This window comes from Canis lupus, chromosome X, assembly GCF_003254725.2.
Source record: "Canis lupus dingo isolate Sandy chromosome X, ASM325472v2, whole genome shotgun sequence".
NCBI classification, from domain to species: domain Eukaryota; kingdom Metazoa; phylum Chordata; class Mammalia; order Carnivora; family Canidae; genus Canis; species Canis lupus.
Window position 1 is genome coordinate 32055726 of NC_064281.1, and position 26620 is coordinate 32082345.

General features: G+C 38.5%; 1 protein-coding gene across 4 annotated transcripts in view; it reads left to right on the forward strand.

Annotated features, from left to right (window-relative positions):
- The window catches only part of PRRG1 (proline rich and Gla domain 1), a 280802-nt gene that overhangs the window by 180630 nt on the left and 73552 nt on the right, over positions 1-26620 (forward strand). For all 4 annotated transcript variants that reach the window (XM_049107730.1, XM_025439692.2, XM_025439699.3 and 1 more), the window contains exon 2: positions 16107-16157. In XM_049107730.1, coding sequence (XP_048963687.1) covers positions 16107-16157 — 51 coding nt within the window. The remainder of the gene's footprint in view (positions 1-16106; positions 16158-26620) is intronic.

Sequence of the window (26620 nt, forward strand, 5' to 3'; positions counted from 1 at the left end):
TAAAACTCTCACCCCATTTGGAGGAAGAAATCTCGCCTTCCTCAGTTAAGAACATGCAAGCCAGATTGCCTGGATTAGAATCTTAGCTCTACTACTTTACAAACCGCATGACTTTGAGCAAATTGCTTAACTACTCTGCATCAAATTTTTTATCTGTACCTCTAGTACTAATGATAGTACCATGCTCAACTCATAAGATTGCAAAGATTAAAGGAATTAATGTACATGCTGATCTGATAACCAGTCACTGTGTTTTGTATGCTGTTGTTATTCTCATGGGTGGTTATTGCTAAAAGCCTAGGTGGTCAAGTTTCTCCTGATAAATATTAAAGCTATGAGTTGTTAGGGCCCTGCGTTCTAATATTCTACCAGCATTTACCTCTTCCTTTTGCTCCTACTTCTGTATCACATCTCTGTGAGCTCCTTACTAAAGGTGAGCAGAGGTATGTACTTAATGTTAGGATCTTTTCGTATTTAGGTAATATCTTTGGGACTTCTTTTTCTATTTTATTTTATTATTTTTTAAATAAATTTATTTTTTATTGGTGTTCAATTTGCCAACATATAGAATAACACCCAGTGCTCATCCCATCAAGTGCCCCCCTCAGTGCCCGTCACCCAGTCACACACACCCCGCCCACCTCCCTCTTTGGGACATTTTGTATGCTGAGAAATACCTGAAATATGATGCACTGAAAAAAATCCCAAGACTTTATAAGATGTCAAAAATGCCACTTACATGTCTATGTTGAAAGCCATCAGTGATCACTTAGATTGTAGTGCTTACACATGTCTAATAGCTGTTCCTTTTATACATACTAAGTATATATTTTATGAAAGATTCAGAGAATTAAGCTATTTCCTGTCCTTGGGAAGCTTACTATCAACTTGAAGAAATATGATTAGATTTTGTAGTGGTGAGTGGGGAAAGACTGGGATCAGGTAATAGAGATACAACAAAGGAAGACTGAGTAGGTCTTACTGATTGGTTATATTAGATTGAACTAAGGATAGTGCTACTCTTGTAAACCCATGTAATAGGGGCGCGTGTTACTACTTTTCCTAAACTGGAATACAATGCAAATGTCCATTAGTGGTAGAATGAATAAATAAATAGCATATATATCTAATAAGAATAAATATATTACCACATGCCATGATATAAATTGTTTACAAACATGAAGTTGAGAGAAACTAGCTCCAAAAGAGTATACATTATGATTCCATTTATCTGAAGATCAAAAAACCAAAACAAAACATGCAGAACTTACCTATAGTGTAAGAAATCAGGCCAGTGGTTACTAGTGCCTACCCTATCCCACCCCACCCTTTTCTTCACCATTACCACCATCACCACCATCACCATTGTGGAGTGTCCAAGGCTCTGTTCTTCTTCAAGGCCTATGGTCCAGGAACGTTATCAAAAGGGCTACATATGTGGGGCAAATTGGATGGGGAATGAATAAAATCTCAGGCATGGATAGGCATTCTTCTAGCAGGGAGATCATCAGTAAGGGGAGGACTAATGTCCAAGAGAAGCCTTCACCATATACCATCAGGAACGATCCTGTTCCTATGGTCTGTTGATGCTAAATCCACTCCCAAGGGACTCCAGGGCATTTAAGCAATGCCCCTCACTAAAAATGGCCCGTTGTTTTGATTCTGTTTAGTAGCTTCAGCTATGATTTATCCTAGGCCCCACTGATTTCTCTCCTCCCTTTAACCCAGGGGAACCTTTCTAGACTGGGAGAAGGAAATGCGTAAATGGGATTGAAGGGGGAACCCCTGCTCTCATTGTTTTCCTCAATCATTTTCCTCCAAGTACCTTGGAACACGTTAGGAAAACTTACTTTTTGCTTTCTTTTCTGATCCAAGCTTGTCTTTCATTTCAAACAATGAGAACAGAATGGCTTATCTACTTGTGGGGGAGGTGATAGGTAAGAAGTTAAAAACAAAAAAAGGAAAAAAATGAACTCTTGAGAGAAAACTTTAATCTTAAAAATATCCTCTCACAACACTTGAGTTGAATGAGATAATGAAAATAGAATTAGTATAATTATAGAAATTCAGAGGGGAAAGTACTTTATATTTGTGGTAGAGAAAATATTTGGTTTTAGATCCATGATGTTTCAGGTGGTGGCATGATATCAGGGGTAGATTTCTCTGGGGCATTTGGAATTGTGGCAGTTAGGAGAAAGGTCAAGGTGAAGCATTGTATTTTATTCAGATGGAAGTGATAATTGAAATATCACTGTGGATGAAATAAACTTTCTGTTAGGAAATATAGATGACTTTATCAAGTGACTTACAGGGTATCTAGATTATTTGAGGTAGTTTGTAATGACTTTTTTTTCTTTTTTAGCGTGCATGTATAAATGGGGAGAGGGAGGGATAGGAGAAAGAATCAAATATAAGTCCCACTGTAAATATAAAATTAGTATCTCTAATTTAAAAGTTATTAAGGCATTTTCTAACTTGTTATTGATAGCACTGGGTCTTTATGTTCAATAATATTTATCCTGGTCTTATATTTCTTTTGACTTATTGATTTATGAAAATTTTGTAAGCCATTTCATTGTATATTCCAGGAGTTGACAAATAAGGGCTTGCTGCCTGTTTTTGTATGGCCCATGAACTGAGAATAGTTTTCACATTTTTAAATGATTGAAAAATTTTAAAAGAAAATTTCATGACACATGAAAATTATATAAAAATCCAATTTCAGTATCCATAAATAAAGTTTTATTAGAATATAGCCACACACAAATTTGTTTCTGTGGCTGTTGACCTCTGGTATATGTCAACAGCCATGTCATTGATAAACTACTAAGAGACCATTATTTAAAAAGTGCTTGTCTTACATAGACCATCACCTTTAAGTGATTTCTGCCCTCCTTTCCTTTTTTTTTTTCTCATCTAGATCGTAACTTTCATGAGAGCAGGGATTTTTTTTTTTAAGATTTTATTTATTTATTCATGAGAGAGAGAGGCAGACACAGGCAGAGGGAGGAGAAGCAGGCTCCATGCAGGAAGCCCGATGTGGGACTTGATCCCGGGACTTGGGGATCACGCCCTGAGCCAAAGGCAGACGCTCAACTGCTGAGCAACCCAGGTATCCCTAGAGAGCATGTATTGATTTAAAGATTATTTTATATATTATGATTTTATAATTTATTAATTTTATCATATATTAGTACATATTACTTATATGTTTCTCAAGCCTTTATGTCAGTTATTATACATTGAGGTTAATGGACCTAGCAAAGTGAATAGCACATAGTAATACCTAAGGGTTAGGGTAATTGAAGAATTAAGCAGACTTTTTGGGAATAGGTTTATTTATGAAGGCAGAGGTTTATTTAGTGGTTTCCCACTACATTTAGAGTAAAATCCAAACTTTTCCCTTAGTAAAGCTTTGTATAATTTGACCTTTTGTCTCTGACTCCCAACTAGCTGTGCTAGTTGGTGCGCTTGCTAGCCTTGCTAAAGCCTTAATGAACTTCTTTCAATTCCTCTAATACCTTATGTTCCTTTATGTATAATTTAAAAAATTATTATGTCTTCCCCTGAGCCTCTAAGCTTTATTAGGGCAGGGATCACATCTGTTTTATCTACCGTCAAATCCCCAGTGCTTAGCAAAAGTACTGAAATGTAGTAAGCAGTAAGTAAATATGTGTAGAATGACTACATATCTGATTGGAAGAGCACTGGACTTGGTGTCAGAAACTCTAGATTAAAATCCTGGGGGCACCTGGGTGACTCAGCGCTTGAGCATCTACCTTTGGCTCAGGTTGGGATCCTGGAATCAAGTCCCACATCGGGCTCCCTGCAGGGAGCCTGCTTCTCCTTCTGCCTGTGTCTCTGCCTCTCTCTCTCTCTGTGTCTCATGAATAAATAAATCAAATCTTTAAAAAATATAAATAAATAAAATCCTGGAATGTGTTCTAAGTCTTGATCTAGATGCCAGTTACATGGATGTCTTTGTGAAGTCACTGAGATATACAGTTATAATGTAAGCGCTTTTAATATATGTTAATAAGTTAAAGACAACAGTTCTGGGGTACCCCTACTTACTAATTTTGTGAACATGAGTGAGTCAATTCCTTTGAAATTTAGTTTTATCATTTTTCATTAGATATTATTATACCTACCTCATAAGGTTGTTGCAAGCACTGATAAGATGACATATGTGAAACTGCCTTATGGTTTTGAATAATTAATAGATGCCAGTTGAATCATTATTATTTGAAGTGGAGAAGTTGCAGAAGGGATGCACTCAGAAACCTAGTAGAACCATCTCTTACAGAAGAGCCCTTAGGCAGCTGACCAGAGCTGGGGCTTTAAAAGCCACCATAAGGAAAGAATGGACTCCATATCATCTCTAGAGTATGCAACAGGACCCTTAAGGTCCTCTTAGCCTTAAAAATAAGAAGGGGCTTTGGGACTTAGGAAAGAGCAGGAGACCAGGACTGGCAAAGCCTTTAGTAGATTGGCCAGAAATTAAAGTAATGGTGTATCTGAGTACCAGGGAGGACAGTAAAGTGATTGACCTACCTAACCAGTCATGAGAGAGCCATGTGGCTGAAAAATAAAGCCAGCATTGAAGTGCTTCTCTGCAAATTAAAATGTAGCTTGTAGTGTTTCAAAATTAATAAAGAGCTAGATATAATTGAATCTCAGATGATTACTGAAAGAAGAATTACTACCAGGGTTAGGAGTTTCTAGACTATGATTGTCACTGGAAGGCTGGGAAAAGAGGGGCAAGTGCATATAAGGGACATAAAAAATGAGAAGGCAAACTCTTAAAGAACTGACGGTATATGTTCCAGATTTAAATAGTACATGCAGCTGAAGCTGCAACTTTAAAATCAAATTTTATTTTTAAAAATTCAGCTCATAAAATTACATTATTCTACCCTCTATCTTAAGTAGTTATAGTTATACTTGGTGTATTGAACCATATTGATCAACTAGAAAATAAACCACCAGAACTAGACTGAACCAAGACATTTTGGGAGAAGAAAATCATCATTATCATTCTCGTAAGTCCTGCTGAATGTGCATTTTTTGTTGTCAACAACTATTAGCATTTAATGTTCTTTCAAAGCCTATGAAATTATGACTACCATTAATAACCCCATTAGGGATGAAGAAACTGAGGCTTAAAGAAGTTAAGTAACTTGCCCAAGATCAGATAGTAATTGGCAGGGCAGACCTCAAACCCTGGTATGTATGGTGGCAAAGCCCATACTCTGACCTGTTTGGAACTCATGTCAGGATGTGTATTACCTACCATTATTTAAGAGGCCATGATACTAGAAATCAGCGTAGTGCCAGCATGCCTTCCATATAAAAGAAATACAGAGAAGAAAATCCTGTAAATTGTAGACTTCGGAATCTTACTTGAATATACTGGAAGAGAGTATCATCTGTAACACTCTCTTACTGGATTGTAAATTCCAGAAAAGCAGAAAATTTGTCTCTTTACTTTGTCATTGTTTCTCTAAAGCCAGGTTCCTCACTCTTGATGCTACTGACATTTCGGACAACTTTGTTGTGGGAAGGCTATCCTGTGTATTGTAGGCTATTTAGCAGTATCCCTGGCTTCAGCCCGCTAGATGCTGGTAGCACTCCTCCCCAGTTGCGACAAACTAAAATATTTCTAGACATTGCCAAATGTCCTTTGGGGAGAAAATTGCTCTTAGTTGAGAAAAACTGTCCTAAAGAATAGAGCAATGACTGGTAAGTAAAAGACACTAAATATTTTTAAATTGACGACAGGAATGAACATTGTTCTACAAAGTGTACTGCTTGTGATATGCAAAATAACTGGAGGAAATCCTGGAAAAGTTTGAAAATTTTAATAGTTACACATATTACATGCGTTACAAAAAAATTGAACGTTTTCCTATACTAGTTTATAGGACAGGGCTAAAGTGGATACAGGAAGGAAGGATGCATAGATTATAAATGCATCTAGCAACAGTTATGAAATTGATTAAGGTGATATATAAATGACTGTAATTTGATGCAGTGATCTATACTAAGGGAAACTAGGCAAACATGATGTGTCCTAAATATGTTTGATATGAGAGCTTCTCCTAAGTCTGGTTTATGTAGGCTACTAGAACCCTCATTAGACAAGATGTAGAAAACAACTTGCTTACTCTCTGAGAATTGGACTGAGAGATACTGTAATGTATGCACATCTGTATGAGATAGTACCTGAATTCCATATTGTATGAGAGTTTAAAGGAGAAAGAGATTACTTCCTGTTCAGCTAATGAGGAAAGGCTTCACCAATATTGAAGGATGAATGGAATTTTGGTAGGTAGAAAAAGCAGAAGAAAAAGCAGAGGCATAGAGTTGGAGCAGTTTAAAGTATATTTAAGGGATGAGTAGAGGCCAATTTGGCCAGAGTGTGGTGTAACTGTTAAGAAAGGTAGAACCTGGTTATAGAGTGTGTTCAATGCCAGGCTGGGTAAATCCATGGAACAGTGATTTTTATTTTTTTAATTAATTTTTTTTGACATTTTATTTATTTCCTCATGAGAGACACAGGGAGAGAGAGAGGCAGAGACATAGGCAGGGGGAGAAGCAGACTCTATGCAGAGAGCCCAATGTGGGACTCGATCCAGGCATTTTGGGATCATACCCTGAGCCGAAGGCAGATGCTCAACTGCTGAGCCACCCAGGCATCCCAGGAACAGTGATTTTTATTTTCTAAAATCTGGCTAATAGCGCTGTGCTGTTGTTCTTGTTTCTTTCTTTTCTTTTTTTTTAAAAAATGTGTTGCCATTACTCTAGAAGTAATGTTTAGTTTGGGATGGGGATGTGAGAATCAAGATTGACAAATACTCATGCTTAGAGAGGTATAAAAACTAGAACACACACATACATACAGAGACAGCTGAAAAAAGAGAATAGTGTAACAGTAGATCAGAGTGGAAGGACCAGGCTACACCCTGGCATCAGAGGAAGCATGGTGGTAACCTGCGACCGGAGGAGTTCAGGGTCTGGGAGTAATGTAGACAGTAAGCCTTGAACCTCAAATCTCTCTAAGGAAGTTGCATTCTTTAAAACAAGATTCTGATCTTTGGAAGTTTACTACTGGAACACTAGGTGAGTCAGCTGACCGGTAATACTGATTTTTGTCTCCTTAGTTTCATCTTGCCCTGGGAGAGAGCTGCTTCTGGTGCCTGTTCTCTCCACTGTGTTGACCTCTAAAGAGGCAAATCCTCTTTGAAAGTCCTGGCCCATGCTTGACAACCCTTTCCTTTGTGGTTACTCTGACACAAATGCAAGGGGCTTGATTCTCTTCAAAGGGGCCTTATTAAATATGAAAGAAGAAAGAAAAAGTAAAATACAAGAAGTCCTGCCAGATTTACCTAGCATCTCTGATATCACTGTACTCTTTACCAGTCAGATCTCCTTTTCCTACTGCTATTACAGACATCTTCTTAAAATCGAAAGTTAGCCCATATGACTCCTCTGCTTAATTCTATTATGATTTCTCATACATGATCTCTCATGATTTCTCATACAGGAATTTCATTTTAGTACATTAACTTTCATATGGTTTTTCCTGGAGTGATAATGGTTTTATAGTTCTCTTTACATAATACTTATTTATCTGACTTGGAGGGATTATACTGAAAATTAAGATGATACTTGGGGTGGATAAAGGACTTTCCTATGAACATGTATGAGAGTTCTAGCTCTTTCCAAGAGCCTTCCCCTGAATAGCTGTATCTGTATCTGAAGGGTCAGGAGGTCACTAGATTTCAGACTCTGCTTCCTGTGGTGCTGGCTTTCTGATGGGGTATATCTATGGTATCTCAAGGAGAAATCCCAGTAGGTGGGAGTACAGCTGTCCACCTCAAGTCAATCTGAAGAGTTTAGCCCTAACCTGTTTTGTATATTGGTGTCCTGCATAAGATTTTTTGAGAGTGGTTTTCAGCTTTATTATTTATTTATTTATTTATTTTATTTATTTTTTTTTAAAGTTCTGGCTTCTTTTTTTTTTTTTTTTTTTATTTATGAATGATAGTCACACACACAGAGAGAGAGAGAGACAGAGACACAGGCAGAGGGAGAAGCAGGCTCCATGCACCGGGAGCCCGACGTGGGATTCGATCCCGGGTCTCCAGGATCGCGCCCTGGGCCAAAGGCAGGCGCCAAACCGCTGCGCCACCCAGGGATCCCACAGCTTTATTATTTATTTATTTACTCATTCATTCATTCATTCATTCATTCGAGACAGACGGGGCGGGGCGGGGGAGGGTGCACAGACACAGGCAGAGGGAGAAGCAGGCTCCATGCAGGGAGCCTGGGCATGGGACTCAACCCCGGGGTCTCCAGGATCATGCCCTGGGCTGAAGGCGGCGCTAAACCTCTGAGCCACTCGGGCTGCCGGTTTGCAGCTTTAAATAAAAGATGGGGGGTGGGTAATGAGAAACCATTAGATGATTTCTAAACTTCCTTTTGGTTCCAGAATTCTCTGAGAATCTAGTCCCCCTGATTTCCTTCTTAATTCACTTTATGTTAATTTTGTTCCACATAATTAATACCTTGTCAGAAAATAATGAAATTACAGGGCTGCAAGACGCTTTAGTAGTTACCTTATTAGGTTTCCCAAACTGAGCTCTAAAGAATAGGAGTCCTGGGCAGCCCTGGTGGCTCAGCGGTTTAGCACTGCCTTCAGGCCAGGGCATGATCCTGTCGACCCGGGATCGAGTCCCACGTCGGGCTCCCTGCATGGAGCCTGCTTCTCCCTCTGCCTGTGTCTCCGTCTCTCTGTGTCTCTCATGAATAAATAAATAAAATCTATAAAAAAAATAAAGGAGTCCTGAGAAATATTGATTACTTACAAAAAGGATTATGTAGCCAAATACAATGAGAGACTATACTTTGATCACATTACTAATTAGCATTTTTTAAGGCTCTGAGAAGTCTTATAAACCTATTTAACTTTAAGACAGCATTTCTTACATTTATTTGATTAGAGCCATGTTTTTGAATAATGTATTTTTAACATCCTGTGGAGGTCAATTTGGGAAACACATGTAGTTCAGTGCCTTTACTTTGTAAGGAATTTGAGATAGAAAATTATTTTCTAGTGTCACACAACTGGTTATCAGGTCTCAGTTTCATATATAGTCTCTCTGTTTCATATATGCTTAGCTTCTTTTTTTTTCCACTATTTTTTTGAGATATAATTGACATATAGCATTGTGTAAGTTTAAGGTATATGATGTATTGATTTGGTACATGTATATACTGTGAAATGATTACCACAGAAGGTTAACAGATCACATAGTTTTATTTTGTGTGTATATGACAAGAACTTTAATATCTACTTACTTAATGTCTTTCAAATATATAGTATCAATGACTATAGTTACTGTGCTATACTTTAAACCCCAGAATGTATTCATCTTAAAACTGGAAGTTGGTACCTTTTGATCACCTTTCCCCTTGCCCCTGGCAACTACCAGTCTACTGTCTGTTTTTAGGAGTTTTTTTTTTAAGCTTCAACATATGAGTGAGATCACATAATATTTGATTTTCAATGTCTGACTTATTTCACTCAGCATAGTGCCTTCAAGGTTCATCCATGTTGTTGCAAATGGCAGAATTTCCTTTTTTTTGTGGCTGAATGATATTCATTGTGTGGGTATGTGTATATATATTATATTTTCTTTATCCATTCATCTGTCAGTGGATATTGGTCTGTGTCTTGACTATTGTAAATAATGCTGCAGTTGCAGTGAACATGGTAGTATAGAAATCTCTTCCAGATACTGATTTCATTTCCTTCAGATATATACCCCAAAGTGAAACTGATGGATCATATAGCAGTTCTATTTTTTTAATTTCTTGAGCAACTTTCATACTGTTTTCTTTTTAAAAAAATTTTTACTTTAAAGATTTTATTTATTTGAGTATGAGAGAATATGAGCTAGGGGAGAGGCAGATGGAGAGGAAGAGGCAGACTCCCCACTGAGCAGGGAGCCTGATGTGGGGCTCCATTCCAGGACCCTGAGATCATGACCTGAGCCAAAGGCAGATGCTTAACTGACTGAGCCATCTAGGTGCCCCTTCATACTGTTTTCTATAGTGGCTGTAACCAAGTTGCATTACCACCAGGGGGTACAAGGGTTCCCTTTCTTCACATCCTTGCTAACATTTGTTATCTTTTGTCTTTTTGATAATAGACATCCGAACAGGTGTGATATGATACACCATTGTGGTTTTGATTTGCATGTCCCTGATGATTAGTGATGTTAAGCACCTTTTCATGTGCCTGTTAGCCATTTGTATGTCTTCTTTTGAAAAATGTGTACTTGGGTTTATTGCCCATGTTTAAATTTGGTTGTTTTTTTTGCTATTGAGTTACATGAGTTCAATCTATATTTTGGATGTTAACCCCTTATCAGATGGGTGGTCTGTAAATATACTCTCCCATTCCCTAGGTTGTTTTTTCATTTTGTTGATCATTTATTTTGTTGTGCCGAAGCTTTTTAGTTTGGTATAATCTTACTTGTTTGTGCTTTTGTTGCTTGTGTTTTTGGTTGTCATGTCCAAAAAATTATTGCCAAGACCAATTTCAAGGAGCCTTTTTTCCCTTTGTTCTTCCAGGAGTTTTAGGGTTAATTTTTGTCAGTGGTATGACAGAGGTCCTGTTTCATTCTTTAACATGTGACTATCTAGTTTTCTCAGAACCATTTATTGAAGAGACTGTCTTTTCCCCCATTGAGTTTTCTCGGCTCCTTTGTCAAGTAAATATTAGTTGAATTTATATGCATGGGTTTATTTCTGTATTTGAGATTCTGTTCTTTGGTCTGTTTGTGTTTTTATGCCAGTATCATACTGTTTTAATCATTATAGCTTTGTAATACAGTTTGCAGTCAGGAAGTGTGATGTTTCTAGCTTTGTTTTTTTCTCAGGATTGCTTTGGCTGTGCAGTTCCATGAAAATTTTAGGGTTGTTTTTTCTATTTCTGTAAAAATCACCATTGGAATCTTTTTTTTTTTTAAAGATTTAATTTATTTATTCATGAGAGACACAGAGAGGCAGAGACACAGGCAGAGGGAGAAGCAGGCTCCATGCAGGGAGCCCGTCGTGGGACTCCATCCCGGGTCTTCAGGATCACGCCCTGGGCTGAAGGTGACGCTAAACTGCTGAGCCACCCGGGCTGCCCACCATTGGAATCTTGATAGAGATTGTGTTGAATCTATAAATGGCTTTGGGTAGTATGGACATTTTAACAATATTCTTCTAATCCATGAACATGGAATATTTTTCCATTTGTTTCCTTTTCTATTTCTTTCATGAACATCTTATACAGTTTTCAGTGCATAGATTGTTCACTTGGTTAAATTTATTCCTAGTATTTTTTTCTTTTTGATGCTATTATAAATGGGGATTATTCTTTATTTTTCAGACAGTTTATTGTTAGATTCTGGAAACAACTTATTTTTGTATGCTGATTTTTTTTTTATCCTGCAATTTTACTGATTTCTTTTATTCTGACAGGGTTTTATTTCTATAGTATCTTTAGGATTTTCTGTATATAAGATTATATTACCTGTACACAAGATCTTACTTATTCCTTTCTGAGCTAAATGCCTTTCTTTTTTTTTTTTTTTTTTTAAGTTTTTATTATTTATTCCTGAGAGACAGAGAGAGAGAGAGGCAGAGACACAGGCAGAGGGAGAAGCAAGCCCGACGTGGGACTTGATCCCAGGTCTTCAGGATCAGGCCCTGGGCTGAAGGCGGCGCTAAACCACTGAGCCACCCGGGCTGACCTCTTTTTCTTTTTTCTTGCCTAATTGCTCTGACTAGGACTTCAGTTACATGTTGAGGAGTGGTGAATGTGGGTATCCTTGGGAGTCTAAGACCATTCCTGGTCTTAAAGGAAAAGCATTCAATCTTTCATTGTTAAGTATGATGTGGGTTTCTCTTATGTGGCCTTTACTATGTTGAGGTATATTCCTTCTGTACCTAATTCATTGAGACTTGTGTTTTTTGTTTTGTTTTTGGATCATGAATGGATATTGAATATTATTAATGCCTTTTCTGCATCTATTGAGATAATTATATGATTTTTTTTTTTTTTTTTTTTTTTTTAGAAGAGGCTGAGCAAGACAGGCATTAATTCTTCTTTAAGTATTTGGTAGAATCCACCAGGGAAACCATGTAGTCCAGGCCTTTTCTTTATTGGGAGGTTTTTTATTATGTCTCCTTATTTATTATTCTGTCCCCTTATTCTGGTTCTGTCTCCTTATTTATAATTTATCTGTTTAGAGTTTCTATTTCTTCATGATTTAGCCCTGATGGGTTATATGTTTCTAGGAATGTATTAATGTTTTTGAGGTTGTTCAATTTGTTGGTGTATAACTGTCTCATTTTCCTTTGTATTTTTGATATTACTTGTAATGTGTCCTCTTTCATTTCTGATCTTATTTTTTCTTGGTCTAGCTAAAGATTTTTCATTTTGTTCTTTTTAATGAACCAGATCTTAGTTTTGTTAATTTTTTCTATTTTCCTATTCTGTTCTAATATTTAGTATTTATGTCTTCTAACTTTGGGATTATTTTTTTCTTGAAAGTTTATTGCTATAAATTTCCCTCTTAGAACTGCTTTTTCTGCATCCCATAGTTTTTCTTACATTGTATTTTCTATTTTCTATGTCTCAAGATTTTTTTTTTTTTTTTTTTTTTATTTTTTTATGATAGTCGCACAGAGAGAGAGAGAGAGAGGCAGAGACACAGGCAGAGGGAGAAGCAGGCTCCATGCACCGGGAGCCCGATGTGGGATTCGATCCTGGTCTCCAGGATCGCACCCTGGGCCAAAGGCAGGCGCTAAACCGCTGCGCCACCCAGGGATCCCCCTCTATGTCTGAAGATTTTTTAAACATTTCCCTTTTGCTTTCTTCTTTGGTCCATTGGTTGGTCAGGAATATGTTGTTTAACTCCTATGTATTTGAGGATTTTCCAGCTTTCCTCCCATTTACTCTTTTCTTGTTTCATACCCCTGTGGTTGTAAAAGATAGTTTATATAATTTGTCTTCTTGAATTTGTTGAGACTTGTGGCCTGCTATATAATCTATCATAGAAAACATTTCATGTGTACATGAAAAGAATGTGTATTCTACTGTTTGATGGAATGTTCTGTTTATGTGTGCTTGATCCCTTTGGTCTATAGTATTGTTTAAATTTGCTGTTTCCTCATTGATTCTGTCTATATTATCTGTCTGTCACTGAGAGTGGATATTAAAGTCTCCAACTGGGCAGCCTGGGTAGCTCAGCGGTTTAGTGCCACCTTCAGTCCAGGGCGTGGTCCTGGAGACCCAGGATCAAATCCCACTTCAGGCTCCCTGCATGGAGCCTGCTTCTCCCTCTGCCTGTGTCTCTGCCGTTCTCTCTCTGTGTGTCTCTATGAATAAATAAAAAATCCTAAAAAAAAAAAAATAAAGTCTCCAACTAATATTGTATTGCTGCTTATTTTTCCTTTTAGTTGTGTTAGCATTTGCTTTATATATTTAAGTGTTCCAGTGTTCAAGCAGGATCAATGGGTAACCATCTCCTTCTTTGGGTGGAGCTATTGATTGTGTTCCACAGATGGGGCCACTAGCTGGGTTCTACAATCACCTATGGTTGGTCAAAGTCTCAGGCTGTGTTCCTTGGAGGGTGGTGCCGCTGGTTGAACTCCTTGATTGGACAGAGCTTTAGGCTAGTCTCTCCAATCACCCCTGGTTATGTATGGGTTCTCAGATTGTGCTCCATAACCAGATGATACCACTGACTGAGCTCTGTGTTTATACAGGGCCCATAGTTTGTGCCCCTGAAGTTGAGTGGGACCTGCATGCTTATCTTCAAGGCTATGCTCCTTGATTGAGTGGGGTTATCAGCTTGGTTTCCTGCCTGGGCAAGGCTACAGGCTATGTTCAGCAATTGGGCTGTAGTTTGGGCCAGTAGTTTGGGCTCCTCTGCTTATCGGGGTTGTAGGCTGAGCTCCATGAATGGATAGGATTATAAGCTGGGCTGTGTCTCACAGTACAGTATGCTATGTCCCCACGTTTCCCAGGCCACTGTTCAGGCTCCTTGGTTATGTGGGGCCAGAGGCTATGCTGAACAGTTGGGCATGGCTGCTGGCTTGACTCTGACTGAGCAGGGCTATAGGATGAACTCTGTAGCTGTTCTCGTTCTCTGACTGGGCCTCCTAGATGGGCAAAGCTAAAGGCTTTGGTCAGCACTACAGTAGAGCTGGGAATTTGCTTCCCTTCTTGGGCAGGGTGGTAGAAGAGGCTCCCTGGCCAGTTTGGACAATTGACTGGGGATCCAAATCAGGGAATATTGCCAACCAAGTTCCCTAGCCAGACGTGGCCACTGGCTTAGCTCTGCAGATGGCCAGAGCTACTGGCTAGGATCTCTGCTCAGCAGTGTTGCTACAAGCAGGAATGCCATTTGCCAAGTCCTGGGCACTGTTTGCTATAAGCCCCACCTCCTTCTCCATCTCTAGCTGATCCCCAGTGGTCAAGCCCTGCAGATCCTTCCCATGATCCTTGGGAAGTGAGACATGAGTGGGCTTCCTGGGAAGGGTCCCATCTGCTGGGGAAGCTATATGTCTGCCTTGGGCTTTCTTTTCCCACTGTAGAAACCATAGGTCCTGGGCGGGGGCAGGGAGCTCTCAATGTGGCACTGTGCCACTGTAGGGGAAGGGTGATGGAGTCAGTGTGTCCAGTCCTCTTACCTTACTAATGTGGGATTTTCACATTGATGTTTTTTTCTAGTTGCCAGTTGGTCTTCTTGTGAGAGGGACTATAGTTGGGAATGACCTAAATGGCCGTCTTGATGATATCATTCTCCCCTATATGCTTAACTTCAAGTAGGTTATACATTCCTTAATGGACAGATAGATTATGTCTTATAATTTTGCCTCTCTGGTGCTTAGCTCCATCTTGGGAATGTGGTAGGTGAATAATAAATGTGTGGTAAAGGGGATCCCTGGGTGGCTCAGAGGTTTAGTGCCTGCCTTCAGCCCAGGGCGTGATCCTGGGGTCCCGGGATTGAGTCCCACGTCGGGCTCCCTGCATGGAGCCTGCTTCTCCCTCTGCCTGTGTCTCTGCCTCTCTCTCTCTCTCTCATGAATGAAAAAATAAAATCTTTAAAAAAAAATAAATGTGTGGTAATTCTATGTTTGAACCCTGTAAGAAAATGAAGCATACTATGAATTAGCTTCTGTGTATGTATTTTCATCTTTTAAAAACAGAATTGCTGTTTTTCCATGTATACCTGCTTTTGGATAATGTGGAGTTTTATCCTCCAAAATTTCATTTGTCAGTAGTTCATGGTTATTGATTCATACTGTTTATTGGTAATAGCTCTGTGGAGTGCTTTGCTTCAGGGATAATTTAATTAGGGGCACTGCTGTTTGACACCATTCAGGAAAATGTTACAACTGTAAAGAGTATTTGATTGGGATCCCTGGGTGGCGCAGCGGTTTGGCGCCTGCCTTTGGCCCAGGGTGCGATCCTGGAGACCCGGGATCGAATCCCACGTCGAGCTCCCGGTGCATGGAGCCTGCTTCTCCCTCTGCCTATGTCTCTGCCTCTCTCTCTCTCTCTCTCTGTGTGACTATCATAAATAAATAAAAATTAAAAAAAAAAAGTATTCGATTGGTCACTGAATGACACCTAATAGAAGCCAGGGATAGGCAAATAATATGCCAACTTGGTTATTAAAATTGGGTCTTTTGGCATTTTTGTCCAACACTTTTTGTTTATATCATTGCCGTCCTAAGAAATAAGCATGTGACCAATTTGATGACTTTTATTTGGCAAGGGCAGAAACTAATGCCAGATAAATAAGGATATTGTAAGTTGATACAGATGGAGTCCATGCTTTCAGAATGCTGTGTTTCTGTTCTCTGAAGTTAGATATCTATTTGTGATGAAGAATACATTTGTGTAAGGGGGCAAGATTGGCATGCACTAAAATGAAATCCTCATGTTGACTACATCAGCTTTAATGGAACTTATTTGATATAGTGACTCAGCCTCTATGAATCTGACTATGTGTATGTGCTGTGTTTTTATACAGGGAATCATAATCCAAGGGCCTGCCAGAGACCACAAGAAAACATGGGGAGGAGTAAGTTTCTCTTTGCTTTTTAATAATTCATACTTTCTCCATATTAATCTATCTAGGAAATTAAATTTGCAATTCAGAAGTTTTTTTGTGGACATCTAAATTGTATTTCTGATTAGTGTTAGAAAGTTTTTGTCTGAAGCAGGGCAGTTCAGAGAAAGACCAACAGACCACATACTGCTCATTGGCAAGGGTCTTGTTTTTTCCCCTCCTTTCTTCTGCTCTTTTCTTAACATATCCCAGTACAGGGAGAGAAGGCTCAAACTTGTTATATATAGACCTACCCTAATCCCAGCTTCTTTACAACTCTTAGTACAGTTACCCATGTGCTTACAATGGTTTCTAAGCCTTGTTGATAATGACATAAACAAACAAACAAAAAAAAGTGATTCTGTTGTGCAGCCAATGACACTATTAAAAAAATTAGTCTGTGAGGTTGAATTATTAGATGGTTTTGATTTCCCCTAAAATGTTAAAGCCTGGCATTAAGAACCATTGGATGAATTTCTTTGTTTTTTTTTCTTTCTCATAAAGCTATTTATGGGCAGTAGACAATAGACAAATTCAAGGTCATTTTGTTGTTAATATTAACCAGCCACCAGTGACTTCATAAATAATCCTAATCAAAATAGACAGTAAAGGGATCCCTGGGTGGCGCAGCGGTTTGGCGCCTGCCTTTGGCCCAGGGCACGATCCTGGAGACCCGGGATCGAATCCCACGTCGGGCTCCCGGTGCATGGAGCCTGCTTCTCCCTCTGCCTGTGTCTCTGCGCCTCTCTCTCTCTCTCTGTGACTATCATAAATAAATAAAAATTTAAAAAGAAAATTAAAAAAAAAATAGACAGTAAAACCAGATGCATAAAGGACCTCAGAAGGGGACTTAGTGTAGTATAGTGGACATAGTCAGAGGCCTGAATTCAAATTCTACTTCTACAACCTTGATCAAATCCTAGAGTTCCCCTACATTTGCTTGTCCATCTCTCAAGTGCACTTGTCTCTGCACTTGTAGCCTCGGGGAATTATGGTTGGCATAATGTAATGATATATATAAAAGTATGTTGAGGACTCTAAAGTATGTAGAAGAGAGTAGTAGAATTTGCTCATTGCTGTCCTTATTGAAGAAGTTTATTCTCACTCATTCTTTTTTTAAAAAAAAAAAAAAGCTTTACTGATTTGAGAGAGAGAGACAGCATCCATGTACAAGCAGGACGAAGGGCAGAGGGAAAAGGAGAGAGAGAATCCTAAGTAGACTCTGTACTGAGTCCAGAGCCTGATGTGGGGTTCAGTCTATGACCCTGAAATCAGACCTGAGCCAAGAGTCAGCTGCTTAGCTGATTGAGCCACCCTGGCGTCCCCATTGGTTCTTTTAACAGTTAAAATGAAGATATTTGATCAGATGTTTCTGTAGGCCACAGGGCTGGGACTAGGGTTGTGCAAGTGACAAAGAGTTGCCTCTTTATGTTTCATGCTCTAGGTACTTTGCTTGCCGCACCTTAGTATGGTCCCTGGTAGGCAGCACCAAGGATTATGGATCAATCATGGAAAATTTCTTCCTGAATCTTGTTGAGTCAAACTTTGCTTGTTTTTTCCAGTGATTTCCTTGGGGATTGATTAGCCCCAGGGATTCTGGTTCTTTCCCAACATCCACAAAATACACCAATCTCCTGATAGTTTAGAAATGTAAAAAAAAAAAAAAAAAAGTAAATTTGAAAACAACTGGTGAACGTTCTGGGACTAATCCATTCCAAGTCCTAACCAAAGCAACTGTAAACAGAAGTTTCCAGAGCAACACTCTGTGGCTTGGTCCTCACCTAAACTCAAGCTTCAGGTGGATTTGGAGAATGTTTGGATTGTTGGATTTCATCATGACCACACCTAGAAGCTGCATGGAGAGCAATACATTCCTTATTGTTTCCTCTCTTCCTTTTCAGAATGATCATCAGGTCATTAGCAAGGAGATCATTAGGAGCTTACTTTAAAAGGTGCTTCACCGTGCTCGCTTTGGCAGCACATATACTAAAAGGTGCTTCAGCAAGTCTTTGTTTAAATGGTCAATTTGGCCCAGGTCGTGATCCCAGGGTCCTGGGATAGAGTCCCGCATTGGGCTCCCCACAGGGAGCCTGCTTCTCCCTCTGTCTATGTCTCTGCCTCTCTCTCTGTGTGTCTCATGCATGAATAAATCTTAAAAAAAAAAAAATGGTTAGGCAAATAATCGGAGTTCTTGTTACAGGATAGGGCATGGTAATGTTATCTGTGAGGATGGGCATATTTCCAATCCAGAGATGTGATAAGGAAATTACTCCAGGGATCCCTGGGTGGCGCAGCGGTTTGGCGCCTGCCTTTGGCCCAGGGCGCGATCCTGGAGACCCGGGATCAAATCCCACATCGGGCTCCCAGTGCATGGAGCCTGCTTCTCCCTCTGCCTGTGTCTCTGCCTCTCTCTCTCTTTCTCTCTGTGTGACTATCATAAATAAATAAAAATTTAAAAAAAAAAAGGAAATTACTCCAAAAAATGCTACTTTACAAACACATGGAAGCTTATAATAGCATTTTGACTCTTTGTGTTGACCACTTTAAAAGCATCCTTAACATCCTGAATCTCAAAGACTCTATCTTTTACTCTCTCTGCTTTACTTAGCTTGCTTGATTTCACTTGCTAATTGCTATCACTGTTAGTAGGGAAAAAAAAGATGTTACTATGCAGTAATTTTTTTCTCTTCTGGCATCGTACAATGAAGTTTTTACTGGATTTGGCAAAGATTCTCACAAACATAGCTCAATGTGTCATACAAAGGGACAGCAGAGGAAAATATCACAAAGACATGGCATTAGCCTCATTAATGAGGAGGCATGAAAACAAAACACAGCTGGAAAACCATGCAGTGTAAGTAAAAAGTTAAAATTAATATTGGTGTGAATTTCTTTTAGTATATTCTTTGATACTGGATGAAGAAATTATTTATTAATATGTATTAGATGAATCATTCTTTTATGTGACATGAAAAAATTATAAGCCAAGTCTTAAAAATGTTGGTGAGAGGATGAGAACACACTTGTGTATCTTTTTCACACTTGTGTATTTAATTTTTTATTAGACCACCATCAGTGTTCATTTTATGTATCATTGAAATCTCACTTACTACATATATTTGAGTTCTGAGCTACAGCTTTCTATTTAGGACTTTTAAGAATATATAATTATATGGGCACTGAGGAGGGCACTTGATGGGATGAGTACTGGGTGTTATTCTATATGTTGGCAAATTGAACACCAATAAAAAATCAATTTATATAAAAATATATAATTATTTTGATATCAACGATTATCTGTGGAATACTTCATAACTTAGACCTTTCTCATACATTATCTTATTTGAGTTATAAGAGAACCCTATGATGTAAATAGAGATATTATCTTCATTCTGTATATTATAAAACTGAGGGTCATGAGAGAATTTCTTTCTTTCTTTTTTTTTTTTTAAAGATTTATTTATTTATTTATGATAGACATAGAGAGAGAGAGGGGCAGAGACACAGGCAGAAGGAGAAGCAGGCTCCATGCTGGGAGCCCGACGTGGGACTCGATCCCAGGACTCCAGGATCACGCCCTGGGCCGAAGGCAGGTGCCAAACTGCTGAGCCACCCAGGGATCCCCTCATGAGAGAATTTCTTATCTAAACTCCATAGCCTATAAAATGGAGAACCATAATGCAAACCTAGGTTTCCTTATGTCCTATGCAGTTTTTTCCTTTCTTCCAACAGATCGTGTTCTGATTTCCCAAGTCATTAGTAGTGTATAAAGTCAATTAAAAGCTTAGGAGCTATCTGTTGATTTGATAGGTATGGAAGAAAATACTTTCTAAGACTTACAATGATGTTCATATACTTCTTGCAACATGGGGGACTGGACAGTCCCCCATGGACAAAAGGAATTGGCTCACTGTTAATCACCATTTATGTTAACAGCTAAAACACATGTATCAGATATGGAATGCCTCAAATATGTCTTCTGAGCAGTGGGAGACACAACCCACAGTGCAGGGTACCTAAAGTAAGGGGTCTAAAACACCACTTACTGATTGATAGGTTTTTGTCTTTGTGGTTTTTCTTAACAGGAAGAATGGAATGCATTATTGAACACCAGTATAGTAGGAGACAACAGGGGAGATGCTATTAAAAAAAGGAACAGCATGTAGAAATAAAATCATGTATAAGATTTTAGTGGAGAATTAATATTTTTACACAGAAGAGAATGTTATTTTATAAATGTGTATATATATATATATATATATAGGCTCACAAAATATTATAAACATAATACTAGAGTATTTATCACCTTCAGATGGAAATTACAACTTTATTCTATCTTTTCATCCCCCCACCCTCTGAGCAACTGGTATATTCATGACAAAATGACAAAAGTCTCAATACTCCACAAAGCAATTTCTTGGGATTTTTCTTGCTGAAGATTTTGGGAGTTACTGTTTTGTTACAATGTTTTTTTTTTTTCTTTTAAGATTTATTTTAGAGAGAGAGTGAGTGAGAAGAGTGTGGGGTGGGGAGGGGCAGAGGGAGAAGGAAGAGAGAGAATCCAAGCAGACTTTCCCCTGAGCACAGACCCCAATGCAGGGCTCAATCTCGCAACCCGGAGATCATGACCCAAGCCGAAACCAAGAAAGAGTTGGTCACCCAACCAATTTAGCCACTCAGGTGCCCCTGTTTTGTTACAAAGTTTGAGTAGGATTTGATTTTTAGGTTGTACCTTTTTTCCACGTGAATTTTTTTATATCAGAACACACTGCATGTTCTAAGTGCTAGAGCAGCAATTCATGATATTTATTAGCCAAATATATAGTTATTGATTGCTAATTTCACTGTCTTTACCTTAAGAACAGAGCTCCTGGAGGAAATTTATTGTGTTGTCTCAATAATAGCTATCCACAAGATGCTCCTACACCTGTTTTACAAAATGGGAATAATATTTAGCCATGAATCTTCAAAAGGATTAATTTTGCAGGACGCCTGGGTGGTTCAGTGTTTGAGCGTCTGCCTTTGTCTTAGGGCATGATCCTGGGGTCCCGGGATCGAGTCCCACATCGGGCTCCTTGCATGGAGCCTGCTTCTCCCTCTGCCTATGTCTCTGCCTCTCTCTCTCTGTCTCTCATGAATAAATAAAATCTTTTTAAAAAATGATTAATTTTGCTTCATTGTATAGAAAACAATATTGGGAATAGATGAATGATGGCAAGTAGACAGGTCTTTATTTGTGGAGAATAATTCAAATAATGTAGCTTAGCATATTTTGTTTCTCCTCTTCCAGTATTTAGTCTTTGGAAATATCTTTTACCTAGCCTAGAAGAAAACCTGGGTTTCTTAAGATCTGAATCTGAAAAGTGAGTTTCCATCTTCGTTTTGTAATACCTAATGAAATGTCCTTGATGTTCTGGTAGCCACGAAAATATTGTTGTGCTTTAAAAAAACAGCAACATTGTGCCAGCATAATTTCTTTGAGTCCCTGGATATACTTGGCTCCTTTATCCCGAGAAACACAAACATGTTCCCCCACTTATCAAGACTTAGTGGAAGGAACGATGGTTTAGAGCTACCACAGTAAATCTCTAAGCTCTTTGATTCACTGCTGAACTACTGCTCAGTTGAGGCCAATCCTAAACTTTAACTTTGAGCATACAGCTCTATATTTTCAAACAGGGAATGAACATTCAAACTGACAAGCCTTGTAAAGTGACTGTCTCTTAATGTAGTGTCTAATTTTATTAGACAGCTCCCTGGTTTATAGTTCAAGTAAAGGCACACATTTAAAGCCAATTAATTATTTCATTTTTTGGCCTGTATTAAATTTCAGAGTCTCTTTATTACAGTAGCATATTCATGCCTCTGCAGTTTAGATGATGTCACCAATTTATCGTAAACCTTCATCTTCATAATTTTATAACAGTAATACAAATCTGCTTGGGGTTGACAGCAGCCATTATTTTTTCCTGGCAAGTCTTTTCCACTAGGAAAATGAGGTAACTTTTTAAGGGTCAAGCTACTTTAAAAAAAAAAAAAAAAAAACCCTCATTATAGTGCTTGATGCTTTTTGTCTTTGATATAATCCTCTCTGCCTTTTTTTTTTTAATTTTTTTTTTTTAATTTATGATAGTCACAGAGAGAGAGAGAGAGAGAGAGAGGCAGAGACACAGGCAGAGGGAGAAGCAGGCTCCATGCACCGGGAGCCCGATGTGGGATTCGATCCCGGGTCTCCGGGATCGCGCCCTGGGCCAAAGGCAGGCACCAAACCGCTGCGCCACCCAGGGATCCCAATCCTCTCTGCCTTTTATCTATTTAACAAGAAAATAACCTTTGGTACATAAATTAGGTTTGCACCGTTGACATTTTTTTCATTTGAGGCAAAATTCCCATAACATAGAATTCACCATTTTAAAGTGTACAACTCAGTGACAGTACATTGACAATTTTATGCAACTATCTATTTCCAAAAATTTTCATCACCTCCAGAGGAGACCCCAGACTTATGAAGCAGTCGGTCTCCATTCCTCCCTCTCCCTTTCTCTATGGATTTACCTATTCTGGATATTTCATACCAAGGGACTAATACAGTATATGACCTTTTGTGTCTGGCTTTTTTCATTTTTTTAAGGCTTATCCATGTTGTACTAGTATTAGTACCTTATCCCTTTTATGGCTGAATAATATTCCACTGTATAAATATACCACATTTTGATGATCTGTTCATCAGTTAATGGACATTTGGGTCGTTTCCGCCCTTTGGTAAGTAATGCTGCTGTGAACATTTTTATACTAGTTTTTGTTTGAATATCTGTCTTCAGTTCTTTGAGATGTGTATCTAGGAGTGACAGTTAACGTTTTGGACTGAATAATTCTCTGTATGTGTGTGGGGGTGCTGTCCTGTGTGTTCTAAGATGTTTAGCAACATCATTGTCTTCTCCACACTAGATGCTAGTAGTTCCTTCCTTTCCAAGTTGTGACAACCAAAAACATATCCAAACATTGCTAATATGTTTCCTAGGGGCGCAAAATTGCCCTGGGGCTGAGAACCACTGATTTAAAATAAAGGAAAGTAAATCTTTAGAGACAATCCATAATTCACCTATTATGATGTTTTGCGTAGAAGTAATTTGAGTCTAAAGGAGAGCATGATATAATTCTGGAAACCAAGGTATAGCCCTGGTTCTTTTTTTTTTTTCTTTTTTAAAAAAATATTTATTTATTCATGAGAGACAGAGAGAGGAGAAAGAGAGAGAGGCAGAGACATAGGCAGAGGGAGAAGCAGGCTCCATGTAGGGAGCCCGATGCGGGACTCTATCCCAGGACCCCGGGATCATGACATAAGCCAAAAGCAGACACTCAACCACTGAGCCACCCAGGTGCCCTGAAAAGTCATTTCTGAAGTCCATGTGCTAATTAACAAAGGCACAGATTTGTCAGAGAGACTCCATTTCTTTTCTTTCTTTTTTTTTTTTTTAAGATTTATTTATTTATTTATGATAGACATAGAGAGAGAGAGAGAGGCAGAGACATAGGAGGAGGGAGAAGCAGGCTCCATGTCGGGAGCCCGACGTGGGACTCGATCCCGGGACTCCAGGATCATGCCCTTGGCCAAAGGCAAGCGCTAAACCCCTGAGCCACCCAGGGATCCCCGAGACTCCATTTCTTAAACCTGTTATGCTCTGCTCTTGGTGGCAGGAAAAAAAGGTAGCCAAGTGCTCTCTTTGAATACTATCTGAATAGCCACCTCTGGAATGTAGCTTTTTTATTAACTGTAGAACATGTTCTATTAGGACAATTATCTACTCCTAGAGTCTAGATTACAGCTAACTATCACATAGGTAATATCATACTATCTATGTTGACAAGTCATAAAGCATTCACTATAACATAGAGTTAGGTATTTTTTTTTTGAGTTAGGTATTTAAAACCATATTTCATATTTTTTTTTTAAATTTTTATTTATTTATGATAGTCACAGAGAGAGAGGCGCGCAGAGACACAGGCAGAGGGAGAAGCAGGCTCCACGCACCGGGAGCCTGACGTGGGATTCGATCCCGGGTCTCCAGGATCGCGCCCTGGGCCAGAGGCAGGCGCCAAACCGCTGCGCCACCCAAGGATCCCCATATTTCATATTTGCTGAGTTCTGCAACTCAGCATCAACTGGCTATTTTTTTTCCCCATCAAATGGCCATTATCAGTTATAGTTATTTCCATATTCTTCCATATGGGACAGAACTATAATCAGTGTAGATAGGGTCCATAAACTAAAATGAAACTGTTATGGTTCTAAGAATTATAAACACTAAGACACATGATACTCTCGCTGATATGATCGAGGCACTAATGACAGGAGAAATACTGTTTTGGAATTCTTTTGTTTTGATGATTCTACCTGATTGTGTGCTTAATTTTGTATATGTTAGACCATTTGCTAATTCTGTATTTCCTGTGGGTAAGGTGTACCCCCCTCATCCATAAATACCATGTATTAGAGTGTCATATCTTTAAATCAAGTCTTATGCTCACTAGTAACTTGATTGCTGCCACCTACCATTTCATGAAAGAGTCTTTAATAAGAAGGAGCTATAAATTGTAAAATTTCCTTCAAAGAAAATTTGGCCGCCTTTTTTTTTTTTTTGAGACCATCTATTAGACCTCCATTATCTATTAGATATCTTTTTCTTTGTATCTCATTATTTCTTATTAGGCATAAAATCATTGGACAAGGGACATCTGAATATATGTTATTAAATTTGGCTTTAAAGAAAACCATATTGAGTTAGTAAGACTCACTCTGATAGACCCATGTTTGTTTTGTTTTTAAAGAATATTGACTTTCTAGACCTTCATTATCTCTGTTGTTTTCTCAGAAATCCGTTTCTGGCATTTGTTCCACACTTATTCCTGGAAACCTGTTATCATCTGGCATTTTGTCACATACCTCTAGAAGCACAAAGATTTTTTAAGTGTTAGGTAATGATCATAACCACCACATTGTCCTTAAGCAGCAGCTCAAGGATAGTAAAGATATTAATAATAATTTCTTCTCTCAAACCCTGAGACTACCCACTCTCACTAGTTTAGTCCTGTAATTTCAAATTAATTTTTTAAATATAGGAGTTCTCAAATGGGCTTCAGCTCCCTAATTCCCATGAAAACATATATATACTACATGCCATTCTAGCTAAGTTGTACATTTGTGACATCTTGGTTGGGTACATGAATACCACTATACAACAAATTCTGAATTATAAAACCTACCCCCTATGAAAAAATTAACCTTTAAGTTCTACATACAGGTTACAGTGGTGAAATACAATTGGGAAATACTTTATTTTTTTCCCACCTTATCAAGAAATAGGAAGATTGTCCAAATGGCATCTTTTTAGTTTGCACAATTTTTTTGTTTTTTTTAAATATTTATTTATTTATTCACGAGTGATATGAGAGAGAGAGGCAGAGACATAGGCAGACGAAGAAGCAGACTCTTCCCAGGAGCCCGTGTCCCGCATCCCGGGATCACTACCCGAGCGGAAGGCAGCCACCCAACCGCTTTTCCCGCTTTTGGACTTCCTGATCAGTGAGAGCCTGCTTCGCCGTCTCCCTCTGCCTGCCACTCCCCATGCTTGTGCTCTCACTTTCTTGCTGTAAAATAAATAAAATCTTAAAAAAAAAAAACTTTTTAAAAAGTATATTTATAGAAACAGTTCTAAAACAGATATCATCTACTTCCTTCCTAAACAATATCCTGAACATCATATGGTCCTTTCTTTGTGACAGGTTCATCATTATAAACATAATCACTGATGCCTACAGCTTTGGGAGTTGTTAGTAGGGGGAAGGGGGAACTTAAAGCGTATTCCAGATAACCCTCAAAGGGCCTTCTGTCTCTCTTCCTTTGCCTTCAGATTAATCAGCTTTCACTTCTTGTTTTCTCAGTATGTTGATGTAATTCAGCCCACCCCTGCCCCTTCTACTTTTCAGTTGTAATGTGCAGTGAGGCATTCAAGTTTCATAGCCAGGCTCGTGGATGAGGGGTGCATGAGTTGATCCTTGATGTGTCTAAGGGAGCTGGGGCTTCCTGTAGGTAAAGCGTAAGATAAATTGTAATTCAAGACCTTGGTCATCTCTTGTTTCTAAGTTTATGAGATTTGAGTATTTTCTGCATAAATGATATGTTGCTATTAATATCCGTAATGATCAGTTAAAATATTGAATAGCTACCTGAACTATCAGATAACCTAAAAATGAATAGAAAATAATTATTCAGTATCTTTGCATAATTAATCCAGCAATTATGCAAAGAATAGTGAATCAGTATTCAGTATTCTTGTACCTACTCTTGATTCTCTTTATATATATATATATCTCTGTATATATATACACACACACATATATATATATATATATCGTGTATAATTTTCATTTCTTAT